General features: G+C 40.8%; 1 protein-coding gene across 1 annotated transcript in view; it reads left to right on the plus strand.

Annotated features, from left to right (window-relative positions):
• The first annotated feature begins 534 nt into the window (after nucleotides 1–534).
• The window catches only part of LOC108130038 (pneumococcal serine-rich repeat protein), a 45,661-nt gene continuing 23,814 nt past the window's right edge, over nucleotides 535–22,381 (plus strand). Inside the window, exon 1 of the mRNA XM_017248387.3 lies at nucleotides 535–1,949. Within this exon, the coding sequence (XP_017103876.2) occupies nucleotides 901–1,949 (1,049 nt within the window). The 5' untranslated portion in view covers nucleotides 535–900. The remainder of the gene's footprint in view (nucleotides 1,950–22,381) is intronic.

Raw genomic sequence — 22,381 nt, forward strand, 5'->3', positions numbered from 1 at the left:
GTTACTCATACGCCATGTCGGTTTTTTGTTAAAATTTGCTAATCCATAAGTATTTATCTTTATTTTATGTTGGTAATTTATACAAAATTTTTTTCTTTGTAAGTTTTTGTGCTTATATGTGACATTCATCATACATAGTTATAGACGCATTTTCAACAAATTCCAGATACAACTTCCGTCCAGAAACTACCACAAAATCCTGTTAACATTCAAGTATCGAGAAAATGTCACCAAAACAATAACAACAACAGCTACACAACATTGCACAGATGTCAAGGTTTCTCAGCGGCTTTCGTTCCCGTTTCACCTCTGCACTGACTCTCCCTGTCTCTTTCTTTTTACCTGAGAAATTTCGCGAATACCTTTTGGCAAGACGATCAGCTGAGCGCTCTCGCGCTGGAACGTACGCTCTTAGCCAAACTCTCTCGCTCTGCCTCGCCGACGGCAGGTGCAGCGGCAACAAGTGCTATGGTAACGAAGTTGAGCTTTTCGGCTCACGCTCTTCGGGCCAACTGTTTCGTTGCTCGGAGTTGGCTGCTTTGGGCCCAGTTTGAAACAAACTTTCGTGCGAGACAGACGTGAGGGTTGGCGCTGCGAGTTTTTCACCTGCAACTGCAACTGCATCGGCATCGGCATCGGAAAGCAACTGTTAACTGCTTCTTTGGCGCGACTTTTTTGCAAAGTGAACGAGGCAAACGCAAAGCGAAATTAGATGTGAAACAAGTGAAAAGAAATTGAAAGAGCCAGATTGAGGAGTGTGTGTGTGCAGCAACAGTGGCAGCAGCGACAGCGGCAGCACTGTGTTAGCCAAGTGTAACGATACCCAATACCTGGGCTAAAACCCAAAACAAAAACAAAAACAAATAATACCGCCCAGTGGCCAGCAGCCAGCAGCCAGCCATGTCTACGAAACTGGAGCAGCAGCACTCGAAGCCCATACTGAGTCCAACTCGATCCCTGGACGAAGGTTTCGAAAGTGATCCGGATCGGGTTTCCACCGATTCGGAGCATCAGACCAGTACCAGTGCTAATACTACCAACAATAATAACACCACTAACAATAATAGCAACAACAACAATGCCAGCAAGTTGGCACAGCTCAGTTCGGCGGCCACAGGGGGCGCCTCCAAAACTGTTTCAGCCGCTGCAGCAGCCTCCACTAATGTCAGTTCTTTATCGGCGAGTGGCAACGGACTTGCAGGTGGCAGGGGTGCCCTTTCCTTGGCTGCCCCACAAATCCAGCGGAGGGAGTTCTTCAAGGATCAGCCGAAGCTGCGCCACCAGGCTCCGGCTCCGCAGCAGCCGCGCCTCCAGTACCAAAAACAACGGCAGCCCCTGGTCCCCAGTGCAGCGGCCAGTGTGCACAATCATCGACTAACCGCAGGGATCGTCGGTTCCGGATCCGGATCTGGAAACAGCCCCGGCAACACAGCCACCAACTATCGACGAGGACGTCGCCTCCACATAAACCCACATCACCCAACTCGCAATGGATTGCGTTCCCACTCCGTGGATGCCATATCCCGACACAATCGCCACGGCTATGATCCCAGCAGCCTGATCCTGAAGCACGATGGCAATGGTAATATTAGCAGCAGCAGTAGCGCAGCGGCCACCACCACCCGTATGTTGAATTATAAGACTACGGCCCAAGGGAATCCGGCTGGAACAGCAGCTGCCGGACCGGCTCTGCTCGTACAACCGATATCCAGCGCCACCTTGGCTCCGCTGGTGGCAGCCGGTGTGGTGGACGGTATGGAAGGAGGCAGCTCATCACCGGTGATCGCCTCGGCCACCCACAGTCTGTACACCTTTTATCCGGCGGAGGGCAATCTGCAGGTGTGGCAGACGGACAACGGCGACCTCACCTACAAGTCATCCAGGAATATGCATCAACTCCACAAGGCGCCCGTGTGCTGGACTCAGTCCATTCCCAGGCAGGCCAGAAGGTGAGTGAACTTACTAATTTTTCAAGGAATATTATAGAAGGATCTAGATCCTTGTTAAGTGTGAAGTAAAAAGTACATATGGAAGGAAGGCAAGGGAAATTCATATGTGTTTTTAGGAAATATATAATTTGTAGTATTTTTAAAAGGTTAATGATCTTCAAAATTAAAAAAAGTATGCCAATAGTTTAAAATAAATATTGGTTGCTTATTTTTTAAATGCCTAATGAACTCTTGAAAGCCTAAGCTTTTTAAATTCTGTTGAAGAAAATTTCCAAAAAAGAACTACCATTAAAGTATTATTTTTGACCGAACCAGCTACTCTCAAATCTAGAGCTCAATAAATCGTTCAAAATGTAAGCTAATTAGTTAATGGTTTAGTTTTATTTTTGGCCAAAAATGAAGTCAATAGCCATTTCATCTTTAGCGCTGGACCAGAGTGAAAGTCTTTTTAACAGCAGCAGCACCACCAGCCACAACAAGCGGGCCGAGTTCAGAGAAAAGAGCGGAAAAGAGAGAAAATGTAGGGGGAGATGATAGGCGGAGGAAAGGCGAAAGAGGGCTGCGGCGTCGGGCACATGTGTCATTTAGCCTGGCCGCGGGGCAAGTTGCAGTGTTGCAAGTTGCGCTGTGGCAATTAAAATGCCTACGGAAACTGCTTCGCATTGATTACCCTCGGTCCAGTCCCTTGGCAGACTCTTAAATTTGTCTTTACATAACTTAAACATTGCCCGGGGTTCGGCCCAAATGTGTGTGACCCCAAATTAAACGCAAATTGCACTCCCAATTTCAGGCACATAAAGTTTGCCAATTTCGCGCTTAACATTTTCAAAAGACATTTTAAGTTTTGGCCGAATTTGGGTTGGGTTTTGGGGTCTATTTTCGGGGCGGCGTCTGTTACAATTTTTGTCCGCGAAATGTGTTTGAAATATTTAATAGGTCTTGCAATCGTTTAAATTTTATGACTCTGCACTGTGAAGGGGCATGTCATTGCTATAAAATTAAATGAAATAATTGCATAAAAGTTATGCTTATTTAAATTGGAGTATTAATCAAGAAATAATCTCTTTTAGAATTATTTTGTTTTAAATGCCACAGTGTAAGACTTTAGATGTTTCCATTTTTTAACACCATATTCAGTAGCACAACAGAATCTGGTTTTTCCAACCTCCACATATTGGGAAGTATTAAATTTATTAAAAACAAATCTCCAAATTAGCTTTAATTATAGCTAATCAACTAATTTTATTTTTTTATAAATATTACTTCAAAACATACTATGTAGTTGAAATTATTATGCAAAATAGGAAATATTTCGAATTTTACTTTCAAATTTCGTGTAATGTTTAATCGGCTTTTGATGTAGAAATCTCGGTTTCAGTTTCATTTAGAGTTTGCATTGCATAAGCACACGCAAATATGTTTATTAAAAGCCTTTTACTTTGACTAAAAACCGCCCACATCGAAGCCGCACTCCCTGTCCCACTACTCCCTCCCCGTGCCATGCAAAATTGCAAACATTTCAATCAGTAGGAGCCAACATGCAAAGTGAATCAAAGCTGAAAGAAAAAGTGGCAACAGACTGCAGCAGAAACGTTGATAAGGCTCCCCCAAGCGGCATTCAACAGAAAAGTATAAACTCAATCAAAAGACTTAGGCAACGAACTTGATTAGTTCAACGCACTGGGGAGTTGTTTTCGATTGTTGGAATGCCTGTAAACGATGTGTTGTATTTCTTGTTGTAATTTGAGATGTTTTTCGAGTTTTCGCTATTACGATTGTTGACGTTTAGGGATCTTATGCCTCGATTGATATCGCATACGAAAATAAAACTCACAACTCTGTCGCAAATCAAATTGCATGATGCGCAAATATTTTCGCTTACACAGACACTTTAACACCACACTGACACCAACAGCAACAATAAAAGTAAAAGTTTTTTATTTCGTCTTGCAGATTTATTTACATAGTTTTTGGGTAAATTTTTTCACCTCTCCGATGTTTTTTTTCACTTTTTTACAATGTGTCATACTTTTGCACACTTTTGCTTTTCATGAGACATTAGATGGTGATGTTTTTTCTCCCCCTTTTTTTTTGTGGATGCTGTGTTGGGATGGACAAGGTGTAGGTGTCCACGATGTGAGCATTTGAAAGTGTTTTTTATGTATATGAAGTGTGTGTTTTTTTCCAACTATTCGCCAAGATGTGGCTGGAATGATGATTTTGTAGGTTTTGGCGTGCGAAAGTTTTTTTTGGCAATAAACATGGTAGACTGTTTTTGTTGTATTTCTGTCCTATAGTGCCACACTTCCGCTTTATGCATATTATGGGAAATTGCCAAAATGTATTTGCATTTAATTTAAAATTTGCCACTTAGATAAACAAATTGTTTTTTGTCATTTATGGGGGAAGGTTTTTATGTAGGGATAGAAAATATTTTGACTTTTCTGCATAATTTTAAAGTTCATTTCACACCTGCTCGTATGGTTTCAAGTGTAAAGAGTTCATCAACTTGAAGGCCAGCCCTCGCCAAGGCTGCAAATTGTGGGGCAACTATCAATGACGCCATTAAGGAGCCCATAAATTTGTCGCTAAATTGCCCATATCTGCCACTTGTGCGATTCAATTCGACAAACAAATGCCGCTAATTGCCTGCACATCAGCCAATCGGGATAGATTCAACCAATAATTGCCGACTATTTGCCATGCCGGAGGTGAGGGCTAAAGTTTCCTCCTGATTGCTGTTTGCCAATCAATTTGCCGCTCAACCTGTTGGGTCTTCAGCTAGATGATAAACTTGTTGCTCGGCATTCACTTTGATTGCTCATCATTGAGCTCATCATCAGCGCCAAAATCATCGGCAAATATGGTGCCTAATTAAAAGAAATAAAAGCTCAAATAGAACTGACGGCGATCTTCCGTATTTGACTTGTGAGCTGCTGAGTTGCTTCTCCTTCTGGCTTGGTGATTTTTCTGATTTTTTGGCAAAGTAAACACGAGTGTTCGCTCAAAATAGGTCTGTCAATATTTGTGGCATACACATACGAGATCTTTTGTGAGATGTGGGGCTAAAAATAGATCAAGTGTTGGAGGAAGCGGCTCGAGAGCCGGATAAACGGTTTTTATTTTAATTTTTACATAATGCTCACTTGGGGATCCAACGTTCAAATGCTAAATTGTTGTGTTGACTTTTAGCCAACTGCTGTCAACCCAACACAAATGACTTGGACAACGAACTCGCCGTTTATGCAACTCAACTCGCTTAGGACTCGCACAAAGTGATTCATTTTCTTGACTTAAATCTTCAAAATGTTTCAAGCATTTTCAATGTCAAATCCATTGGGTAATTGCTTTTTTAAATACACATTTTTTTCGGCCTGGCACCCACACTTGACGGCGCTGAAACACTTTCAGTTTCGACGCTTTGACGTCTGTTTTAGCACCATTTTTGGTCTAGTCATCAAGACAAAAGAACTATTAAATGGAGATCACAATTCTGTGGAAACTGTAGCTCGAGTGCCCTCACCCCGCATTGCCCATAATTGAATTGTCAATGACATCAGACATCAGAGCTGGGCTGAAACTAAAAAATGAAATTAAAGCAGCCGGAAATGCAGTGCACAAAAAACTTCCCAGGCCTCGATAGGGTTTCCCGTTCAACTGTTGTTACATTTTTCCCTTTTTTTTCAACTCTGACCATTTAGCATTTGCCACTTTTGTAATTATGCGAAAATGAAAACAATACGGGTGAGTCAGCGTCAGTTGTCGACACCTGCGACCGCTTTGGGTCACGGGCCAACAATGTGAACTCACATGTGAAGAGAGTCTCGGGTCGGCTGTCGGGTTGGGCTTAGTTCGCCGGGTCGGTAGCGGACCAAATTGTAAAATGCAATAAAATTTTTGTGCTTTATGGCAGTGGCTTTTGTTCGAGTGCGAGTCATGGTAATTATCTCTGGCATATGGACAAATGAATTTTCCAGCGTCCATATGCGGGGTGGTATGCAAAATAAAATAATTTCAGTTTGTCAATTTTTTGCGGACGGGTAACACCGGGGGTTGCTTCATAGCTATGGCAGTTTGAGTTAGCCTTCCACCCCTATTACTAGACTTGCCACAGAAATTCCATTAGATGTATAACATAAATAAGAAAATGCTTTTAATTTACTTCCTATTTGTATCATGTTGAAAACTAATTAATATAGCTACCAAAATAAATTTAAAGAATGATGCTCTCGAGATACACCAAGTCACAGTCATGGTAACTGAAGCGGCTGGGCCGAGAAAACCGCAGAAACCTCACTTTTAATTTGAAAAGCAAAGTGCAATTTAAGCTTGGTGAGCCATTTTGATGAACCGCTTAGATGTTGGGCTCGAAGAAAAGGCAGGCTGTGGCGGGAACTGGGCAAATAAATACAATTTTAACACCTTTTGCTCCACATTCCTTTTGGCCAGTTCCGTTAGCCGTGAACGATGGCCCGGTTCGGGCATCAATTGTTATTATTATTAATTAGAAAAAATATTTCGCTGCCAAGGCAACAACAGCAATAGCTACGTATCCGAAACCGAATCCCAGGTTGGAGCAGACCAGACCAGAACCCACGTCCAGAGCCCAGCCCAAGTCCGGGCATCGCCTGACTGGAATTATCAGAGCGGAGGCATCAAAATATTGGGAGCTGCTAGTTGCAGTTCGGTGGAGAGTTATTTGGTCCAGAGTTTTGATTGGAACTCCTTGTGGCCGTGACATGCGAGCTCCGTGGCCGCTTCGTGTCAGCAAATTAGAGAAATATTTTGTTTGCTCAGTAATTGGCAATTGATCCAGAGATCCCCCGGTTCGAAGCCCGAAAAGAAAACCAGAAACGAAGCTTTACAAATTGCCGTGAAGCTCGTGGAACTCGTCGAGCACACGCCCCAAAAACCGGCGTATATGAAATCAATAAACGTCTCATAAATAATGCCCATCGATTCCGGTTTCTTGCTTGCGGCATATACAGACAGATTCTCTTTTGGAAATTTGCATTTTCAAATTTCATAATTTGCATGACAAAGCCCTGATGAACAAAACATATTTTGGACACAAAAAAATACATATAGAAAATGATAGTCCACGATTCTAAGCCATGCAATAATTTTCGCATTCAGTTAAAAATAATAAACTGGAAATTTTTTAAAAAACTATAAAGAAGATAAAATTATGCAAGAAGCTGTTAAGCAATATCCCATAAAAATTAAATTAAAAGCTTAAGTGTGGTTTTATAGATGTTTAATAATAAATTGCAATAAAACTTTAATCATTGAAATTATTTTTAAATATTATAATTCCATACAAACTTTCGTTTCTTAAATTTCATGCGTGATTTATGTTTTTCAGTGGCTTAGCGAAATTCTTTAAAATATATGTCTAACTTGGTATTTAATTACAGAAATTCACGAAATATGCTAATAAGATACTAAAGAGCCACCAACCAATTTATCTTTTTGGCCAAAAGGGAAATTGCTTCTGCTTTGGTGATTATAAACGTGGGTAGAAAAAAGTAAAAGCAGCCTCATTAGAATGGAAGCAAGAGGTCAGTTTCAGATATTTTAAATAATTTTTGTTAGAAAATCAGGGGAAAGATCTGTGATTCCCATGACGAGTTCTACCAAGAATCAGACCATAAACTAAACTGAAAATTGATTACATAAACATCCAAATAGGCCACATCCACTTAGGTAAACAGCCTATAAAGCTCTGAGATAAGATCGGTAATGGCTTAGCCGTCTTTTTATGGAAAGCCTAGCAATTTAAGGCTATTTCAGTAAAAATAATTACAGGCAACGGGCCCCTTCATTCTACTTCAACAAAGTAAAATTAACAAAACCATAGAACAGAGAAAAATCAAATGAATCGAAAAGAAAAATAATCGTTAAAGAACGAACGGCAGGCAAGCGGCGAACAAATTAAATTAAATTGCTATACAAATTTACTTTTTGTTTTATTGATTTGGAGTGCGTGACAAAAATAATAAAAACAGAACAGAACTCAGAAAACAGAAAAATAAAATCATACAAAAAGGGGAATAAAAGCTGAAAATTATAAATTAGAGAGGAAACAATCTCCTCTGAAGAGTTCTGGACACTATTTTATGGCTGGAGGGGATTACGCAATGGGAATGAATGGAAAGAATACAAAAGATGAGAAATTTTATCTTTCAACTAATTTATGTAAACGGAAATACCAAAACAGAATCTGGAATTTGAAAGTAGAAGCAAGTTCTTTGACTTTGTGACTCTGTGACTCTCTGACTGGCTGACTGACTGTCTGATCCCCCTTCAAGATGAGTGCGTAGATCAGCTTAATTGTTTACTCAGACTCATAACTCTAATTTGTTTATGTTATTCGTCAGGTTTGTTCACACGCCTGCTCCTCTTGAGGGGTTCTTTATAAAGTTGTTTGCCTAAAATTAATTTAAACAATTTATATACCATTTCTTCAGCTCAGCCTTTGTTTACTTAACTTATGATGGATACATTTTTGGAGCTTTTTTTTGGGGGACTCCCAGTAAGTAGCAATTTGCCGTGGAAGTTGTTGGTGTCTTGTAGTTGTTTTCATGCAAATGAGGCAAAGTGACAGGCCAAATGTGTCTGCTTGTTTCTGAGTGGGTGTAACGCTTCTGACAGCAGTTAACATTCTGTGGTAATTTCAATTGGACTTGGTGGTCTTTAGCTTAATTGATTTGGCAATTTAAATTGGATATAGTTCCTAAATGGTTAAGATCTTAGGTTTTAAAATATGTGGTTTACTGTCTGACACACTTGCTTGTATTATTTAACATTTTTATTCTATTATTCTTAGTTTAGTTCCCACTTCTTTCTTAATTCTTGTTAAGTAGTTGCTTCTTAAATTATTCAGCTCTATCAAGTACTCTCCATCAATGTTTAGATTCCATCAAAGCCTTATATAGAGCCAGAGTCTGCGATAAGACAATTCCAGCCGAGTAACCCATTTGCCTCATTTGTCTTGGATGCTGATTCTGCTGTTGCGGCTGCCACTGCCACTGGCGATGTTGCTGCTGGAGATGTTGCATACACCCTCACAGAAATTCACTGACAACGGCGACGGCATATTTTCAACACCTGCCTTGCCTCGACTTTGCCCGTCAACCTTTGTGCCACTTTGCCAGTTCCCAAAACTCACTTTTGTGTCATTGCAGCCGTTGCTGTTGCAGTATCTGTCGCTGTTGCTGTTGGAGCTCCTCTGGGAGATAAGCATAGAAACTATTTGCCAGCAAAGGCTGTCGCTGGAGCTGGATCTCAGCTGCCTTAGCTGCCGGGGAACTGAACTCTGGGGGCTCGGGAAAAGTCAGAGAAGTAGTCGGTGGAGGGCTGGGGAGCGGCGTCTGTCTGCATGCATTAGAGCAAGTTGCAGGCAGTCAACAAATTAACTTCGTGGAGGAGATGATGCCAAAGGCAGACGCATGGCTGGCTCTTTAGACCCCCAGGCCCCCTTTTCACCTTCTAACCACCTTCATAATGCTGTTGTTGTGACTGCAAATATGCGAACTGCGCATCTTATTAAGAAAGAAAGTACTTTCTGTCAGGCAGCTGTTGTTTGTAAGTCCGTGGATGTTGCTGTTGTCTGTTTTCTACTGCTTAGATATGTATATATAGAAACGTATATATTTATACACTTTTAGAGAGGGGTATTGTACTTTTTAAAGAAATATACAAGTATTAAACTTCATAAAACTTAAAACCCCAACTATTTTCAGTCTAGTGTAAGACATCCATCTTTTGGAACTGGATTACTATCCTAATCAAAGTGTATTTAAAAGTCATTGTTAAGCTCATTTGCAGATTTTCCTATTATCATCCATACAATATGGAGTTTTTTTTCGCTCAGTTTGCATTTTCAAGTGCCGTGCGAACTTCAACTTGATGTCTCGTTGTTGCCGAGCCACACAAGATGACTTCCCCCAACCCTCAGGCCCCAGCCAAAAAGCGCCCAGCTTCCCACTCCTCGGCGGGGAAAGAGTCGGAGCGGCAAGCCGGAGTTGCAGCTAGTCTTATTATGATTAAAGTAAAAAATACCTGGCTGAGAGGCCGACTGGTTGGACTTGTTTACTTGGGTTTCATTCGGAGTTTTTCTATCATAATTCCGAATGCATTTAAATTGGCCCAAAAACGCAAACAAACCACCGAGTTGCCCAACAAGATTTATGCCGCACTTTTTTCTATGCCGGTTGACTTTTGACTTAATTGCCTCTAATGCAATTAAACACAAATATTTTTCCTTTCGTTGTGTTTAATTTGTCAAAGAGTGCAAATATTTTGTTAGCATGGCCAAGGGTTGTTGGCTTTTTATTTTTTCTACTTTTCAATTAAATTAATTGCCAGTAATTGTTAAGTTATGTTCAACATGCTAATGGAATTTATACAAAAAGACATAAATTGGGGAAAGGAATGCGATAAATATCTTCAGATTTCTCATAAGTGGTAATTTTGGACAAAGATTACTTACAGAATTGGCTTTACTTGTGCAAGATTGAAGTTGTTTTCACCTCTTTAATATTGTTTGTAGCGAAAGCAACCCGGAAAAAATTCTGACTAGCTTTTGATGTGCTTTTTATGATTACATCAGCTCGTTATAGTGTTATATAACCCGATGGCAATCATAATGGCTAAGCTAAGCAAGCACTGACCATACCCAATCCCTCGGCACCGTTCCAGGCCCTAAACAAGATGATCGGCCAAAAGAAAATGCTATAAAGGTTCACTTTCCACTCAGTCCAGCCTGAGACTGCCTATCCACGAATCCATCGTTGATGTTGTGGATGATGGGAGTGTGATGATGTAATTGGGAGTGTGGCCTACGCTCCCCCTAATTAAGTCACGCAAAATTTAAGCTAATTTGCAGTTTTAGTTCTTCTGGTGGGCTTCAGACTTCTAATTAGGGCTCCCAGACCAGGGAGCATTACCCAAAACAAGGAAGTAAACGACTCGAATGCGTAAACAGAAACTTTTACTTGGCCCGGGGGAGGCGACTGCTGTTCGGTTTCCTTTTAACATAAAACGACGGAAACTGGCCAGAAGGCGCAGTCAAATTAAATTCGAAGGAGGGAGGGAAACTGGACCTAAACATTCAATTTCAGGTATCAGGTTTTGGCCGCCAAGAGCCTTTTGTTTGATCACTGGCCAGTAGCCAGTAGCGAGTAGCCCCCTAATTGAAAACGAAAGTGCAAATAGGTTGCAAATGGGGGGAAAAAGACTACGTGAATTGAAAATGCCTGCGACAGCCATCGATAATCGAATGACAACAATGAGTGAGACCTTTTTCTTTTTATTTTGGTTTCTTGTTTGGCTTTGGCTTGGCCACACTTTTGATTTCCGCATCGTCGCCCTGTTTCGCTTTTCCGTCCATTTTCCATTCGTCTTTCAGATGCCATTGTATTGGTATATTTTGTATCTGTGTTGTGGGCATTGGAGCGCTACTGAGGTGAAGGGAAATCTTTGGAATGGAAATGCCGAGACTGATTTCCTACCAGTGTGTTGACCACGTTCAATTAACAAGGAAAGTGCTGAAAATGAAACCGAAAATCATGTCAAATGAAGTGCTTTCTCGATTTAATTTAACAGATCATTTGCTTGATTGAGGTATATTTTTGTAAAGTTTATTTAACTATTATTATTTAACACTATTACTATAAATATAGTTTTAAATATTTAAATAACAAATCCTTTCAATCGCTGGAGTTTTGTTTAATGACAAAACTTTTCATTTCATAGATACTTATTTTACTTTCATTTAATATTATGCGAGTTGAAAAAAAAAGTCATTACAATATATCCCAGTACTCTCTCTTTCACTCGCGATCTTGGCATTCACTGCGGCAATAACGATAATTTCCTGTTGAAGAAAAATTGCACCTCTACTAATTTGCTGCAAATAAACGACGCGAAAATAATATACAATTAATTGTTATTCCAGTGCAGACTTACAACTCCGGTTGCCAGTTGCCGGTCAGATGCAATGGCCGGCAAATACTCCGATTCATTGCTCTGAATTCCAGATCCCGCAGTTCCCGCAGATGGGGCATCTTTTTCCGCTCCCTGCTGTCTTTAGATGGCAGATCGAACGAACGATCCCAAAGGGGCTATGGGCAACGCCCACACGCAAAGATGCCTCGATGGGCAATTTGGGGTTTGGGGCGCTCTGATCGGCAAATTATGAAGTGCCAAGGAAACCATTTAAACGATTTAATGGCACGCTGCGTTTCCACCACATTTTCTCAATGCCAATGGCCAATGGCCAATGCCGACGCTCCCCAATGATCGTAAATAAATAGAACAGAACGGTGAGTGGAGATCGGAGCGGGGGGCAGCATGGAGCGGAGAATGGAGCTGTGGTAGCTGTCCCCCCACCCTGTATTTTGAAGCCCTTGGCTTCGGATGACGATGCCCTCTTGGTGGTCTCGCCGGCTTCATACCACATTGGTCTCGGAGCGAATGTTTCTATGGGAATCTGGCCAGGGATAATCCGAGTGGAATAAATAAATTCATTGACATCGTTTCGGCAGGGGAAGATGATCTAGACCACCAACCGATATCTGGGCTTAAAGTTTCATTCATGCGGCGTTGACTTTTGATTTTTGTAAATTATCGTTTATTTATGGGATTACCTGCAGTTCGGAAATGAATTAATTAAATAAGAACCTACCAGAGTTTAATTTACTTTTGATGCTCAAGGCTTTTTACAACTTCCTAGCTACATTACTATTTTTTTAAAGATTTTCAAAGTAGCTTTGAAAACAAATCTAGTATATAATTTACCTAGATTTCTCTGGTTTGGCTATTTCTGCAACCTAATTAGAATGTATCTTTTTGTCAGATTGTAGACAATTGAAATTCACTTACAAGCTGAAAACAAATTTCACCCAAGATCCAATGTGCAGTCCAAGGCATCAGACAAAGGCAAAGATAAAAGTAAAACCAAATTGTTACCCTCGGCTCATCCATCGCACTGCAGATTTGCAACAATGTAGCGTCTTGTAGCGGAAGTTGTAGAAGTATCTTGTAGTTTTCGCGATCTAACTATGTTTGTAGTTCGCATCCCCGGCCATCCTCTCTAGAAATTTCCCATCAAATCATTTGAGAGATGAACTTGAAGCTCAGCTGAGATTGTGACTCGTGGCTGCGTCGTCATCGTTTGATTAATTTTTCTCTTTGTTGGAAAGTTTTCTTCATTTCATTTGTTTTCTTTAGGTTATTTTTTCATCTGTTCATCTTGGTGAACCAAAGTGAAATCTCCGTCTGGGTTGTTTCTCCGATTCCGATTCCAATTCCGATTCCATCCAACCACTGGACCACTGGGCCCAAGAAATTCAATTTTCCACAGCGCCCGGATCTCTAGGGTCTTCGGTTGGAGCTCCATCTCCGATTCAGACCGCATGCCAAATCAATTGTGTCTCCTAATAATAATCACAATAATTCGTTATTTCTTTTGTGTTTCAATTTCGGTACGCCGTGGTCTCTTTCCTCTTAAAAAAAAAATATCTATCTATAGCTCCGGAGTTTGTCAAGTGCTGGGCACGTACCATCAGATATTTATGTATCTACTTGCAGTCTTTGGCTTTCTTTTCATTTTCAACTTTTTCTCCGCCCCGGAATGGCTGGACTGGACTTTTTCTTTATGGCCCCGGACCAAGTCGCTAATTACGCAAGCACATAGTTACCTCCGGGGCCTCTCGAAACGAAAGCATCAATCGTATCCAGCAGATACCAAGCTACCCAGATACAAGATGCCTGATGTCCGATCGCCAGATACATTTACACCACAGTCCGCTGGCAGAAATTCATTTAGCACTCAATCTGATCCTCCTATGCATATTAGTTATTAGTCCCATAGTAATTGAATTAACACCCGATTCCGGCTTTATTTTTCTGTCTTGCCTCGGAAATTGTTGTTGTCGTCCATGCTCTCGATCTGTTTCTGTTTCTGAAGATGACGCACGATGTTTGGCTGACTGGCAAGTGCCATTCAGGTGCTAAAAAAATGCCAAAAAAAGAAAAACTTAAATAAATTATTAGGCAAATAGATGGAGCTTAAATAAAATATTTGTTTAATATGGCATGAGTGCCTTTAATTTTAGATAAGAATTTACATAAAATATCATCCATTCTATCTAGATAATGGTCTGCTACTACAAGGCTGGCTTCTAATGGACATTATTTAACTGAATTATTTATAAGATCTCAGAATTAGGTTTTACAATCAAAATACCATGAAAATATAATAACTAGGTCTTAGTTAATAAAATCAAAGGTCACCAAATATAGCGTAATAAAATTGCTATCAAAGCTAGACCACAATTACCAACTTAGCTGAATGGCCGTATCACTTAGCCGGGAGTTACGAGTTGGCCAAGTTAACTGCACCCACTCCCCCAACCATTTATCCATGGATCATTATAGCTTACCTAAACATCATATAGCAGATGATAACCCCAATTTAACTAACCATTTAACGATCTTGCACAAATCTCGGGGGGCCTTACAAAACCCAATTTATGGCGGTGGGTTGTATTTACCCACCCAGTAGGCTCCACTTCTCTTTTGGCTTTTTGGGGCGCCACTCCAATGCACGCAGCCTGATTACACTAGATTTTTCATAGCAGCGTCGGTGGCGGGAAAATGGTTGCATGAAAAACATCAACAAAACTGATTCAGAGCCAAAAAGCAGCAAACGAACGCGACGCGACGCTTCAACGCTCGTCAAACACTTCAATTACGAATTCAATTTGTTGCTCATTAAGCTGCTGAAATGTTTATCAACATTTTTGTTGCCGCTTGGGCTCTTGGTAGCGCTATTATGCAAGTGGCACGCGCTCCAAGTCCAAAACTAGCAACCGAATTTTTACATTTTTCGGGCTAATGTTTTTCTAAACTTTGGCTCTACTCTGTTTGGGGCGTAGACGTCTCGAAAAATATGACAAAATTTCAGCAATCCATAAACTATACTCCACAGTATGAGATACACGTCAAGCCATTACTTGTCCCTTCATTATAATTTTGTTACATTTTTCGTTTATATGCGGAGATTGCATTTCCTTCAACGTGGTTACGTGGCGAGGTTGAGGGCACTTGAGGAAAAGTTTAACGATCATCATGATGTTCATATGGCTGGGGACTACGATGTAAACGTGGAGGCATTGCCATTGCCCTTTTCCATGTGTTGTATAACAGGGTAAAAGTTGCATTGCCCCCCACTTGGCCCACTCGACACTCCACTACCCCCTCTTGCTCCCCTGACTAACCCTAGCCTTTCGATCTTCCGGGGGCTATTGCATCCTACGAATGCAGTCTCGAGGCTTCACATTGTGTTTCTCACGCACTTTAACACCATTTAGTTGATAACAATCGCAGAAACTTTTGTGCCCCTCTCTTTTCCTGCCCCGTGCAATGCCACTTGCCACCGCCTCAACTTACCTGCACGCTGAAGATTCCGTTTGGCTTTCCCAAAAAAAAATTATGAAAAAAACGTACCCAGACATAAAAAATTCAAGCCGAGATAAGCAAAGTCCACAAGAAAACGGACCTGAACCTGAACCTGTGCACCCAACTGGTTACCAACCGAAAAAATGGAAAAAGGTGGAAAAAAATACAAACCAGAGGGGAAAAATGAAATACCAGTACCGAAAAAAATAGCAGGAAAAAGTACACATCGAAGGAGAAAGTAAACGTTAACGAAGTTGCCGCAAAACGTTGAAATGTTGCAAAGAAAGCAGCCGAAGCCGAAGCTGATGCCGGCAAAAAGGCTTGAAAGAAATATTCCTCATCTCTTTCCTCTCATTTTTGGGCTACTGGCAAGTGGCTATAGCTTTTTTTTGTTGCTTTTATATGACCAGATGAATGATGATCTTGCGATGAAATTGGCCATTATGGGAGCAAAATGCGTGAGATGAGTTGTGAGAAAACCAAGGGAGGGTCCAAAGATCCTCCTAAATGTAATATCGAAAAGATATCAGGAATAATAAAATATGAACCCTTTATGTTCATAAAATTATTAAAAGTTGAAAGCAAATCGAATATGGAGCAGGAATAGGTAGTATTACTGGTAATTGAAGGAAATACTTTACAAGGAAAATAGAGATACATCAGCATAGGTAGTACCTCCCAATTTCCCAACAATTTCCGTCCTGTAATGAATCGGAACTAAATTGTGCAAAAAAATACAATTTCCCAGGCAATTTTCCCAGCCCAACCGTTGTACTTCCGTTCCGTATGCAAATTTTATAAAATTTTCTTGAACTCTTTTTTTTTTTTTGCAAAATGAACCCCAAATGAGATGCACACACACATGGGCTGGAAAATTCCTGGCAAATGTGCTATGAAATCAATAAAGTATTCGAAGCATTTTGTGGCACCGGCAGCTGCTGATGTTGCAGCATTCACTGGCCGTTTCGACCATTTTGTAGCTGCCACTTGTTGCACCTTTCTTCTTTGCACCGGACCCGCAATTCGATCCGGGCCGGGCGATGATAAATTTCTGCAACCATAACGGCCACAGACGAGTATGTGCCGCTACATATGCGATAGTGCAACACCCCCTCCGCCACCGCCACCTCCATAAGTTTCTTGCAACTTATGCGCATAATTTTGACTTGATTTCATTTTACTCGCATGCGATTTTTATTTGTATCTTTTTTTCTCTCTCATTCGGTTCGTTTCGTTTCGTTCAATTTGAAATTGAAATTCAAATGTGAATGCACCTGAATCGATGGGGGGAGAGCAACGATCGATGGCCTAAGTTAGCCGGTGACCATCTGGATATTTATTACCTCACATCGAATGCAAATTTTCTCTCGCGGCTGCGGCTGCGGCTTCTTGAGATTCGAGGCAAGGATGGAAAAGCTACTGCTCGGCGGCAGAAGAAATTATGAAAATTTTCTCAAAGTTTATCGACCTCATGTGAGCTTGAGCCGCAAAAGAGCGCGTGCCTCGAAGTGTGGTGGTAGGCCGACCCCCTCGGAAACCAGTCCAAAAATCCATTGACAAGGTCACTTCCGCCACATGCCACCGAGCTATGTCGTGGGTGGTTATTCACCTTTTTTTGTTTGACTGGCCGGCCTTAATTGTTTGTCAAGGCACTTTTGGCCAATCTCTAAACTGGGTCAAAACACACGCAAAGAAGCGCCTAATTGAGAGGTAATGTGGCGGGGAGAGGACTTCCATTTGACCCTAGTTGGGATGACGAGCGGCGGAAACTTTTCATGTCTAGCAAACTGGAACATTTGGCTCGATTGCCTTGAGACCTCGCTAAAGTTTGGCTAGTTAATATTTTTTTTCTTTCTGGTCTTAGACAATTGACAGGTGCCTTGAATTATGTTTTTTTCTCTCTGATGACAGCGCACTAGTTGTGAGTAATAATGTGTGACTATTCGGGGTCTCATAACCGGATTACCGTACTAACTGGGCTTAATGAGGAGATTATTATGGAGATCAACGGGACTTTATTTTTGAATGGCAATGGTCTAGATCTAGGGCACTTGGCTTCTATAAATTTATAACTGTACAAAAGGCTATATAAGATTTTTATTCTATACTATGAGTATTCTATTCAAAATTAAATGTTTATTTTTCTTATCTTTCAGGTATGTACAACATTTCTTAAATTCAAAATATTTCTAAACTAAGGGTAAGATTAAAAACCTTTCTTTAAAAGAGTCTCATGACAATATTCTATAAAATATCTTAATAATAAAATCCCAACCCCATGACACAAATGACAGTTTTTTAATTACAAACAATTTGTAAACACAATTGTATCTACAAGATACAAAGTTCATGACTTCATTTGTTGTACCTTTTTTCTAGACATTCACTTTTGTTTTCGGCCATTGTCTTGGGATACTTTTACTGTCGATTCTGTCATGGCCAAGACTCAAAGTTAGGGTCTGGAAAAGTTTTGAGACGAAAAACCATTTAATTACACGCTTTTGGGGAGAGAGTGAAAGGGAGAGAAGTATAATTAAAATTGGCAACTGCGGTTTATAGAAATCAAGAGTCTTTTTCTTCTGTTCCTTTTCATTAAAAAATTGCCGGCCCGGCCGAGACGGATGTACCGAGCCATCATGTTGATCAATTACAAGACGACGGCTCTACAAGTACCCCAAAGATATTCCGAATGGAAAAAAATCAAAAAAAGAAATACCATAAGAAATAAAACTTTCTCAAGTGGCGGCAGTCGATCAATTGAAATGCTTCAGCAAGCAAAACGATTCAATGAGATAATTACAAAGCCAACCACAAGTGAGGAGCTGGAGCTGGAGCTGGAGCTAGACCCTCGCTCCATATACCCCTCCCTTTGCAGCGTGCCACACTTTGCCACTTGATGTCGCACATACAATGTGGAAAGTAAAAGTTAAACTGTCAACGTCTTTTTTGTCCAACCTTCCTTCCAATTCAATTGAAAACTCTACCAAATATGTTGGATTGCACTTTTTTTTTTTTGGATAGTAAGGTATGCTTATTTTTTTGCTCCTATGGATGAGTTGGTTTTTTGATGGTGTCATGTAATAAAAAGTCACTCGCACGGATCAGTCGATCAATTACTTTGCTCAATCATGCAGTCATGTGCGAAGACTGACGACTTGCCAAGGGGTTCTGCTGGAACTGACAAACAAGTGGCAACGGGACAGCTTTGGTAATAGATCTGTGAAGGGGGAGGTCTTAGCAATGGTTCAGGGATCTTAGAAAATTACTTAATATAGGGCTTAATGGAGGAAAGTCTTTAATTAATATTAAATATTTTAAAATTCCATTATTTTATAAATTTTTATTTATCGCTTTACAACTTTGTTTTTGGCAAATCGAATAAAATTATAAAAAAGCACTTAATTGCCAATTAATTTTTGGCCAAGCTTGAGCTCGAATCTCCAACCTGAAGCGTGGGACTCCCTGCTGTTAGTAATGGGCGGGGGGTGGCAGCTGGACAGGCACTCGAGAGGGTTCACTTTCTTCTTTTCTTTCTTTCATAAAGATTTTTGTTTTATTTTGGATATTTTTGTTGTAGTTGTTGTTGTGCCAGTGTGTGGTAATAAAAACTGACAACGAGTGGCACCCGCTAAGCCACTACGCCCCCCTTTCATCGACATCATCATCATCGTGGTGTTCATCATCAACATCATCATCATGGAATAGCAAACACTTTCGTTTGCCGTTGACAGAAGTCGTCAAGTGGTCAAGTGGGGACTCAAATGTAAAGGCGGGCAGGGGAGGGGCTGGTTGACGCGGGGGGCGGCTGGAAACTTGTTGCTTCGTTTGTTTGTTCATCAACGTCATCATCAACGTCGTCAGCCTCCCAATAGCCAAGCATCCAAGCTGCCATAGCTGCCAAAAACCCGACCCAAGGAGAGAAATGGAGCTGCAGATGGAGACACGAAGAAATTTCACTTTCAAAATTTACAATAATTTCGATTCCGGCTGGGAGCTAGGGGCTGGGGGGCGGTATTGTGGCGGTATTCACATATTTATGGCGCGGGTGCAGCCAGGAAACGTAATTGTGTGGCAATTGTATTGGATTTGCATGCCTCGTTTGGATTCGTGGATTTGCAATTCGAAAATTGATGCTGATCTCAAATTTGACTCTTTTGGTGATTTGTCGACAATGTTTTTGGGGCCTAATTGGATTGTAATAAGATAGATCTTGTTAGTGGTTAACAGTTCCCTTAGAAACATATTTCCGGTTGGATTTAAATAAAACTTTTTTAAGTCCAAACTTTTCTTTTTTTTGGAAATCCATAGCGCCACTTAGCTCTAATATTAGCCCAAAAACCATCGCCATTCAGGGCCACCATCTGCTGGCACTTTCCTTTTGGAGCCCTTTTTTCCTGAACTCACCACCAGCTAGCCATAAACAATTTAAGGTTTTTAGCAGCTTTTGCTTTTACTCGAGTCGTGCGCGAAACCGTGAACTGTTTTATCCCCCTGAGTGCCTGAATGCCTGAATGACGGAATGACTGACAGAGGCCCGTCCATGGGCAAGGGACTCTTGGCTGGAAAATTACATAGTTTTCCTCAGGTTTTTTTTTTTGTTGTTCGGTTTTCGTTTCGTTATTGTTGCCTTTCAAGTGAAACAAATAGAACATAACTTTTGCTTTCACCTTTTTCAAGGGGAACCTCCAAAGCAGCCGGAGCACCAGCAACAGCAACAGCACCAACAACCCAACAACAGCAGCCACTCAACGACAATTCCGGCAAAAATCTTCAGTTTTTATATCTCTTCATTGTTTTTGTTGGTGGAGTATGCCAAAAGCGGGCAGTGAAGTTGGTTTGTAAATGCGTTGTTTTACACTGAGAGAAATATATCTAAATTTGGATAAACATTAGTAGTTACAGATTTGTAAGAAAATCAATTTCTTTAAATTTTTAATATTTTGAGAAAATATTTAAATCCAGATCACTTTCTTTTTTCTCGCTGTGCCCTACAACAATGGAAGAAGGCGGAGTTGTTGTCTCAGATGTTGCTGTTGCTGAAGTTGCCTTTGTTGGTGCTGCTGATGTTGCTGGGTTGTTGCTGCTGGAGCCGTTGAAGCCGCTGAAGTTGCGTTGGCGTCTGGCGCTCAATTTGCATGCCAACAGCAGCAGCCAAGCGCGGCCCAAGACGCAAAGGGGGCGAAACAATTTGTTATTTGCCTTTTGCGGCTCGCGTTCTCTGCCATTTCAATTTTCGCAGCCCAAGTGCCGCTGCTGTTGCTGTTGCGGTCGTTGAAGGGGAAATGGAAATGGAAGATGGGTGCTGGGTGCTGGGTGGCGGAGTGCTCTGAGTCTAACCCAGTGACCAAATGAACCACATTCTGGCGGCCCTGCAACTTGGCAAAACCTGGGATCTATGTATCTCTCTACTTAGATATTCTGAACACGGCCTGCAGTTGAAATTTCGCGCGCGCGCACATCTAAATAGATTCGAAATGCTCCAACGCATGGCAAATGTTTTTTCAGATCCATGAAACTTTCGTCGCTTCTCCTCCAGACTTTCCAAAAGAGAAGATTTTTGCTAATTTCTTATGCTGGATTTTTTTGGCCAAGGGAATTTACGAGCCGGGCCAACAGCTTGACAGTTTGGAAAGTGCTGGAAGGGCCAGGCCAAGGCACAAATTCACAAAAATAGAAACATTTTCGCACAAAACGCATCTCAATGTCGCTTTAATTAGCCAACAATGATAGTCAACAAAGAAACACGAAACACAAATCACAGAGGAGACAACTACAGGGCCAAAATCGATAATACAACCAAGGGGGTTAACCTTTGCCCAATCTTCGGCTTGGCTTCTGTGTCGTGCAGGCCATGTAAAGGTTAGAGGTGGCCGTGTAATGAGCCCCTCACATGTGAACTCTTTTTCTCGTACCCTTCTGCCCGGGGCGAAATGTTAACTGTTGTTTGTTACCGGTTTTAAGGTTGGCTTGTTTGCTTAACTCTGCCAAATGTGGATTTATTTTTGGACGAGCTAATAAATTTTAATAATCGCCGCGGGTGCTACGATAAAACAAATTTCATGTCCAATAAAGTCATGATATTTGCATTATTAGTCAAAATTATTTTCGAATTGTTACATTATTTTATAAAGATACATCAAATTTGTTAAAGCCAACACGGTTCGGGTTTATAACATCTTAAATTACCCAAGTTGGGCAATAGATTTCGCACTGGCCAAAAGTAGGATAATTTTGGCTTAGACTCATATCATCATCGTCTTCATCAACGTCAAACATGTTGAGGAAAACACCAAAAAAATTATAATCTTATGCAAAATGTGAAGGTTAAAGCCAACCACGAGTGACGGCAATTTTTGGCTGATTTGCCGTTTTAACTAATTTTTAATTTACGTATTTTTATCGGGAGCCTTAATTTACATCATTTTTTATTTTTTCGCCGCTGATTTTTTATGTTGATCTTTATTTTTATGATATTTTCCGAACGCAAACACGTTTCCAGATTTAATCGAATGGAAACTAGTTTCAGTACAATCCGCTTTAGGCTTTTGGCCAACTCTCAGCTTAACCTCAGGCCATTTGTTATGGCCACTTTGAGTTAGTCTCTACAGATATATTTAGATCTTTCATTTCGAATGCGATCTGCTTTTAAATATTTATGAAACACATTTTATGGTCCATTTGTTGTCGTCTCAGCATTCGGTGACTTGTTTAATGGCTAAATCAAATGATTTGTGAGTCGATAGCCGAATTTATTGAAATGGATTTGGTTTCTTAGTGATCTTGAATCAAAACATTTATTAATCAAGCTTGTAGGTGGTAAAAAATGTATAGATTCGAGTGAGAAATGAGAGGGTTTCACGTAATCTTCACCTTTTAATTAAACCCCAGGATGTACTTGTACAGCTTTCTCCGGGTTACATCTGAATTTGGCCCGTGACTGATGTCTTTAAATTACTCACTGTCAT

The sequence above is a fragment of the Drosophila bipectinata genome, chromosome 3R (genome assembly GCF_030179905.1).
Source record: "Drosophila bipectinata strain 14024-0381.07 chromosome 3R, DbipHiC1v2, whole genome shotgun sequence".
Classification (NCBI taxonomy): Eukaryota; Metazoa; Arthropoda; class Insecta; order Diptera; family Drosophilidae; genus Drosophila; species Drosophila bipectinata.